This window comes from Prosopis cineraria, unplaced genomic scaffold (assembly GCF_029017545.1).
Source record: "Prosopis cineraria cultivar Desert tree isolate PC_DT_omini unplaced genomic scaffold, ASM2901754v1 PC8, whole genome shotgun sequence".
Lineage (NCBI taxonomy): Eukaryota > Viridiplantae > Streptophyta > Magnoliopsida > Fabales > Fabaceae > Prosopis > Prosopis cineraria.
In genome coordinates, this window is record NW_026555339.1 from 26,101,464 (window position 1) to 26,109,437 (window position 7,974).

General features: G+C 33.8%; 1 protein-coding gene across 2 annotated transcripts; it reads left to right on the forward strand.

Annotated features, from left to right (window-relative positions):
* Positions 1-375: 375 nt before the first annotated feature.
* On the forward strand, positions 376-7,449 carry LOC129318808 (glucose-6-phosphate 1-dehydrogenase, chloroplastic-like). Of its 2 annotated transcripts, none has more exons than XM_054963767.1 (10): positions 376-703; positions 2,353-2,546; positions 2,628-2,722; positions 2,828-2,942; positions 3,710-3,915; positions 3,988-4,137; positions 4,209-4,329; positions 5,066-5,295; positions 5,403-5,603; positions 6,757-7,449. In XM_054963767.1, exons 1-10 carry the CDS (start codon positions 520-522, stop codon positions 7,004-7,006), a joined length of 1,746 nt encoding a protein of 581 aa, XP_054819742.1. In that variant the 5' UTR covers positions 376-519; the 3' UTR covers positions 7,007-7,449. The 2 variants fall into 2 exon arrangements, with proteins under 2 accessions (XP_054819742.1, XP_054819743.1); XM_054963768.1 differs by having other exon boundaries at positions 377-703; positions 2,356-2,546.
* The last annotated feature ends 525 nt before the right edge of the window (positions 7,450-7,974 follow it).

The window sequence follows — 7,974 nt, forward strand, 5'->3', positions numbered from 1 at the left end:
TTTTTCCCTTCATTTCTCCAATCTTCACCATTCATACTATCTTATTAAATGATTTTTTTAATTATAAAATTAATGAAGAGTGAAGATGGGAAAAAAGGAGAGAAAATGAGAGAGAAAAAAAAGAGAGACAATTAATCCCTCAATCCTCCTCATCAAATAAGGATGATTATATGGTTTGTCATGTGAGAAAATGTTATTACTTATCTTTTTCTTATTTTATAAATAATATTGACTCTTTGAGTAAAAAACTGTTTTTTTATCCTCGGACGTTGATGTCATTCCCCCTAAAAATTTCTAAAATTCATGGGCTTTTAACGTCCCTAAAAAAGTAACAAATCAGGACAAGACACCAAAGATCATTAGATTAGTCTACTCTATCCATTTCCTTCAACGATTAACTGTAAGCTTCAATACAAGTCCAGCACTTAACCCACCCGGGTCTCGGTCTGTTGTCGAATTTCTTCCTTATATGATTCTTTTTCACTGAAGTGAACTTCAATCTTTCATCGGGAATATCGCATGGCATCTTATCTCAGTCATCTCAATCCCTCCTCGGCCATTGTGACGTCGTTTGCTGTAAGGAATGAAAGCATTCCTTCTCCCTTGTGGAATTCTCCTGTTCGGTTAAGAACCCAAGTTAGAAACCGTTTTCAGCTGAATTCTTCAAATGGGAATCCACTAGATACTGTTTCACCTCGGGATGGTGAGTTTTTGGCTCCGACAAATTTTGATCCCGATTCACATTCTGTTTTGTTTTAAGTTTCTTCAATACATTTACTTGATATTATGAAGCATAAAATTCGTTTGATCCCTGTTAAATTGTCTTTAATTTGATGATCTTCCTTGGTAACCTGAACCTTTTTCAGATTTTGCTAAAAGATTTGATCCTTGAGGCGTTACATATTTGTTTTTTTTTTTTTTCCAAGTGTCTGCCATTGTACTATTTTCGTGTAAGAGGAAGACCATAACCAAATAAGAAATTCCTCAACTATTTTTTATTTGTTTTTTATATTATTTGATTCAACTCTGCCTGTGTCAACTGGTATGGAATTTACCTAGAACGTCACAAATTCTTAACACCTGCTTATCAGTGGCAAAACTTTAGGTCATATTTTGATAAATGATTGAACAGCTCGCTCATGATTCTTGTCTGCTGTTACCGGGGCAATTGATTCAGTATTTTGGTCAGATGCATTACCACTTACCAGACTACCGGTATTAATCTTTAACTGAAATTGGAGGAAATTAGTTGCAGATAAAGTTAGGGTGCTTCCTCCCTTCCTGGTTTCTACCCATAGAGATATAATTTAAATTATTTTGAAGAGCACCTATTGATTTAACAGCCTTTACCCTTCTCATCTGTTTCTGTTATGGTAAGAAAATCACGTTTGTTTGGTTGAGTTTTGAGATTTCCTGACACAAGGAACCAACTTTGTCTTTGTAAACAGATAAATTCATGTTATTTATTATTTGACCTTGTCCAAAGTTTTTGTTTTGAAGCCCTGATACCATGAGGAAAGCAGCTTGTTTAGAATAACTATAACAATAAGTCATAATCTTTGATTCCTGAAGTTGGTTTTTTTCTCCCTCATGACAAGAAATTCTTCTTGATTTTTTTGATATACCACCGCTTCCTCTTCTAGCTAGTATAACATTCTTAATCTTATCACTTCTCTAATTATCATTTACTTGAATTAGGTCACCCCCCTCTTAATATATACTACAGTCAATATTAAAACCAACAGGTGTTCAAAGTTCTTTGTTGTAGTCTTAGTTGGTGTCCAGAGTTTTAACCAAGATTGTTTCACACTTCACATTTAGAGCAAATCAGTTGCATCTTCTCATCTTTGTTTCTTTTTGTTTTGAACTTTTCAAGTGAAGAATATTCATGTTTCCCATTGCTATTCTATGATAATTTTCCTTACTCTCTTCTCCCATTTAAGCTACTTGGTTCCTTAGTGTCCCCATATGTCATCACTCATTGTGTACAGTTAACTATTTTGGCCTCAATTTGAGATTGCAACATTGGTAGAGTTGTCTATGTTATCACTTACACACAATGAAAGAAGCATGATGATCTGGGTTTCAAAGTATGAGGTGATAACCCAGTTAGTGGTGCTCCCTTTATCCATGACAAATGTTTCATGTGAAAAAAAGAAAAGAAAGAAATCTGCCATTAAGTGCCAATCACTTTGGAATTTTAGGACCTTCATGATGTCTTGTTGATCTTATTTAAAGAACCATTTTATGCGTCTATAGAATGTGCTTCCATGACTGTTAAGTGTTGACTGCTTGTGCATTTTTTCATAATTGAATTTATTTAGCCAATTATGTATTGCTCCATGCTTTAAGTAGGGTTAGCCGGAAGTGCATTGCCCAAAAAACACATCAAGCCTCAAACAGGGGAAGAATCATTTCCATTGTCTGTCTCAGAGTTAACAGAATCCAACCTTAGCATAACTGTTGTTGGAGCTTCTGGAGACCTTGCCAAAAAGAAGATTTTTCCTGCACTTTTTGCCCTCTACTATGAAGATTGTCTACCTGAGGTTTTCCTTTTTTGTTGGGCAGTAATGCTTAAATATTTGCAGCATAAAATCTGAGCTGGCATGTTTGTAATGTTTATGCAGAATTTTATTATATTTGGATATGCTCGAACTAAAATGACCACTGAAGAGTTAAGGAACACAATCAGCAAAACCTTAACATGCAGAATCGATAAGAGGTATTTATTTCTGTGAATTTAACATGATAACTCAATGTCACAATATTTTCTTTCTCCGTACTTTCTTCCATTTGGTAATATATTGAGACAAGGTTGATATTACAGGGAAAATTGTGAAGATAAAATGGATCAGTTCCTAAAAAGATGCTTTTACCATTCTGGTCAGTACAGCTCTGAGGATCACTTTGCAGAACTGGACTGCAAGCTGAAGGAAAAAGAGGTTATATATCTATCTCTCTTCTGATTATTCTTTTTTTGTATCACATAATGAGACTGCAGAACTGGGATTAAGGCAGAGATAGCCATTTATAGAACGTCACCAACCAATACTTAATCTCATCAAAAAGTTGTTATTGCACCAAAAATATTTAAGGCGGTAAATTCATTTTATGACCATTAAATATATTATAAAGACTCAGGCAATATATTTACTAACTTTTCTCACATTCTATTTGTTTATCTAACCTAACATAAATATTAGTGATACTTAAATACCCTGAACTGTCTTGCCATTTGCTTACTTTCCCATAGTAGGTTGTTGATGTTGAACTGGTCTTGGGAGCCAAAAACAATAATTTCTCCATGAAGTTCAGTATTTCTTCATGGCTAACTGCAGGGTACTAGGGTGCAGAAGCTTTTAGGTACTGTCTTCAATCATACAGTCGAAAACATTTTCCATGTGGTTTAATTCCTTAAATGGATGCCTGAGCATACTAGATTGGAGTTTACATGATAGGTTCCTGCCTTGAAAGCATGGACATTAATATGATCAAGGGACATGGCACTAATGTGGATGCCACAGCACAATAAACTCTGAAGTGCCTATATATAATACAAATTGTTGCATCATGTCTAACACGGGTTTTCAACATATTCCAGACATATACATCAGTTTTTTTTTTTTTTTTTTTTTTAACATCCATTCTTCACAGGTTTCTTCCTTGTCATCGAATTGAAACTATTATGCCTTGTTAATATTTATTTCAGGGTGGAAGGCTCTCGAACAGATTGTTTTATTTGTCAGTACCTCCAAACATATTTGTAGATGTTGTGCGATGTGCCAGCCATAAAGCTTCATCAGAAAAGGGCTGGACAAGGGTTATTGTTGAAAAGCCATTTGGTCGTGATTTACAATCATCTGGTGAACTAACGCGATGTTTGAAGCAGTACCTCAGTGAAGAACAAATATTTAGGTGCATTTGGTTCCTTTTTTCCCCCCTAAACAAGCTATAGAGAAATGTTTGAACTCATTGCCAACTGTTCAGGATTGATCATTACTTGGGTAAAGAGCTTGTGGAGAACCTGTCTGTGCTTCGCTTTTCAAATCTTGTTTTTGAGCCTCTATGGTCCAGGAATTACATTCGCAATGTGCAACTCATATTTTCCGAAGATTTTGGAACAGAGGGAAGAGGGGGGTGAGTCATATTCTTTATGATGCTTAAGAAAAATACATTTCACTGATCTAACTATATCTTTTTTCCTTTAGCTATTTTGATGACTACGGAATAATAAGAGATATAATGCAAAATCATCTTCTACAAATATTAGCACTATTTGCAATGGAAACACCTGTCAGCTTGGATGCTGAGGACATCAGAAATGAAAAGGTAACTATGTTGTAAATATTCTTAGGACATCAGAAATGAAAAGGTAACTGTGTCTGTTGTAAATATTCTTAGTTTCTTACCTCTTGTTTTGGTTCAACTTTCTAGAGCCTCCTAATGCATTTCTGAATTTACTTCAATTCTTCCTCACAACACCCATTGAAGTTATTGGTAACCATATTTTAATCAATTTATATGTACTATGTCTGTTGTGGGTTCTGCACTTCATCAAGATATTGTAAATATTGAAACTTACATATTTCTATATATGATTCATGAATATGTTCCCCAAGCAATTATATATGTATCAATGCACACTCACCTGCCTTGTCCTATGCTATAACTTTCAGAATTTGGCATGTCCTCATGGCATGTCGTGTGCCTATCGTGGTACAAAAGTCCCTTAATTAATATTTTATTGTTGTATTTTTTTATTGTCTCAAACTTGTAATTAATAATTTTACAAGACATGTATAAGATTTTATGGATGGATTTTTCATTTACTTGAAAACTTAGGATTTCTTTAGTTGAATATTATTGTTTTTCCTAGTTAAATATAAATATTTTTGTATATTTAAATTAAAATATATTATTTTAATCACAACCAATCTAACTTCAGGTTGACCCTTGATTGAATTATTGACCTTTAACCAGTACTTTGACCAATTCAATGATCAATTCGGTTTTTATTACCTTGGTATCTATGTTGGTGTACTGATTTATTATTATCGTAACTCAGGTGAAGGTTCTGAGATCAATGAGACCATTGCAACTTGAAAATGTTGTTGTTGGTCAATACAAGGGCCACAGCAAGGGTGGCAGATCATATCTTGGTTACACAGATGACCCAACAGTTCCAAATGGTAGTATTACTCCAACATTTGCAGCAGCAGCTCTTTTCATCAACAATGCTAGATGGGACGGCGTTCCTTTCCTTATGAAAGCTGGCAAGGCTCTCCATACTAAGCGGTATGAGTTTTTTTCCCCCCATAAAAATGAGTTTGCCAATTTGAATTTGCCGTGTATGCTATGATCTATGAAGTTATATTTACAAAAGAGTTCAAACATGTATCCAGTGCAGAAATCAGAGTACAGTTTCGACATGTACCAGGTAACTTGTACAAGCGCAATTTTGGAACAGACCTGGACAAGGCTACAAATGAGCTTGTACTTCGCGTGCAGCCTGATGAAGCTATATATTTGAGGATCAACAACAAAGTTCCTGGTCTGGGAATGAGACTAGACAGAAGTGATCTAAATTTGCTTTTTCGAGCAAGGTATAAATATTGTCAATATATGACTGCATAGAATTGACTGAATCAACTTTTAAATGTAAGATTGATAGATTATTCATAATTAATAATAATAATTTAGCCATTCATGTTTAGACTTTAGTTCACTTGTTAAAATAACTAATCTATTTAAAATATTTAGAGTCAAGTTTCATGAGTCCATGGGAGTAAAATATTCAAAAGTATCATTGATTCTTATATGTTGATATGTGAGTTTCCAAGGTTCTTAGGAGGTGATATCACGGAATGTATAAACTTAATAGATTGAATCGAGAAAACAACAACAACTTAACAGATGCATATGGTGTTACCCTCTCTGCAATGTATTGGAATGAACTTTATCCTCAAGTTATGATTCAGTTGAGGAGAACGGAGGATAAGAGAAGGTAAGGAAATATTTGGTTTAGATCTAAAAAAAGAAGATAGTTCAAAGTAAACCTTTCATATCCTTCCATTCTCCATTCATCTCGGTTCAAACGTACCCTTAGAATCCATTTCCTGCAATCCTTGTCAACCGTTTTCCTCAGCATATTATATTTAGCATTTACATCTGTTATTATATATTATCTATTAAGATTTATTTTGTTGAGATTTCAAGAATATTTTGTATTTATTAGTCATTATTAGGATATTATTAGCACACTTTTTCAAGTCTTTTTTCTTCTCTTCTGACTTCTTTCATGGTATTAGAGCCTGATTAATCAAGTTTTTATAGTTTGTATAGTTTGTAGCTTGTTTTGTATAACAAAGCTTTATTATGGTATTAGGGTATCTTAAGTTTGAAGGAGAGTGTTCTGATGTATTTAGATTTATTTTTTAGCTCAAGCAATACAAGTTATTTTAAACTCAAGGGTATCTTGAGTTTGAGAGGGAGTGCCACGGTATATGATCTATTAAGATTTATTATATTGAGATATTATCTTTTGAAATTTATTCTATCAAGATTCAGAAATATTTTGTATTCATTAGTCATTATTAGAATATTTATTAATTATTATTAGGACAGTCTATATATTGTAAATTTTTTCATCAATAGAGTTCGGCACTTCCAAGTCTCTCTTTCTTCTCTTCTAACTTCTTTCAATGTCTTGTCTGAATTTTGTGTCACATTATTACAACACTCTTACTTTATGTGAAGGTATCCAAGTGAAATACCGGATGCGTATGAGAGATTACTTTTGGATGCAATCGAAGGTGAGCGAAGATTGTTCATCAGAAGTGATGAGCTTGATGCAGCTTGGGCACTTTTCACCCCTTTGCTGAACGAACTTGAGAACAAGAAGATTGCTCCTGAGCTCTATCCCTACGGCAGTCGAGGACCCGTCGGGGCCCACTATCTTGCTGCAAAGCACAATGTAAGGTGGGGAGATCTAGGTAACGAGGATTAGTGCATGTTTGGTATTGGAAAATGCTTTCTAGAAAGGAAATAAGAAATGCACCTATTTCATTTTCTATCAAGATATATTTCCCCTTTCCTTTCTAGAAATAGGTGTGTTTCTTATTTCCTTTTGAGAAAGCATTTTTCCCCGTACCAAACATGCACTAAGATTTTGGATCAAAACAAAATTGGAAAAGGAATATACATAACTAGAGAAAGGAGGAGGAATCACTCATTTATGTCTGTTTTGGATATCATCATTTTCTCTCCATCTTTCTCTAAAACACTTTATAGAATCCATCTTTGAAGATTGATAGGTGGCAGAGGACTTTACTGTGAATATGCATCTCATTATAGTTTATTTTTGCATGATCTTTAGATGACTTCTTTTCTGTCACCTCCTCTTTGTATAATAAGATGTTCCATGATGTAAGAACACCAGATTTTACCTCACCAGCTAGCTGCTATCACAACTGCACAATATACAAAATTTTCTTTTTCTAACGGGGAGAGAGGGAGAGAGAGAGAGTGCAAATAGTGCTTTTACTCTGCACGTGTTTTTTTCTTAATGTATAATGATAGTTGGAGGGTTGGTTGATATTAGAGGTGATAATTTAAGTGGGACGGGCTTATTTGGGCTAAGTTTAATTAGAGCTGGCTTATTTAGACTTAAAATATCCTAACATATAAAAAATCTCATATAACCAACCTTGGCCTTAAGCTCTTGGGTTTTTGGATTGGTCAAGAATACTTAAATTATTAAATATTATTTTATTTTATTTTACTTTTTAATCTAATTTCAATTTTTTTAAAAAAATTAATATTTTCATTTTTTATATTATTTTATTAATAAAAAAAGAATTTGGGTATTTGAGCTAAGCTTATTCGGGTTCGGGATTGGTTTGAATTTTTTTGAGTTAATTCATGTGGCCCAAAGAAGTCTAGCATAAAAAAAATCTCTTAAACTCCTAAGTTTGA

Bases quoted from the DNA above. Each gene is read 5' to 3' on its own strand.
- LOC129318808 (XM_054963767.1), top strand. From the start codon at position 520: ATGGCATCTTATCTCAGTCATCTCAATCCCTCCTCGGCCATTGTGACG. The intron at 2,943-3,709 runs GTTATATATCTA...TATTTATTTCAG, and splicing joins GCAAGCTGAAGGAAAAAGAG to GGTGGAAGGCTCTCGAACAG. The intron at 3,916-3,987 runs GTGCATTTGGTT...CCAACTGTTCAG, and splicing joins AGTGAAGAACAAATATTTAG to GATTGATCATTACTTGGGTA.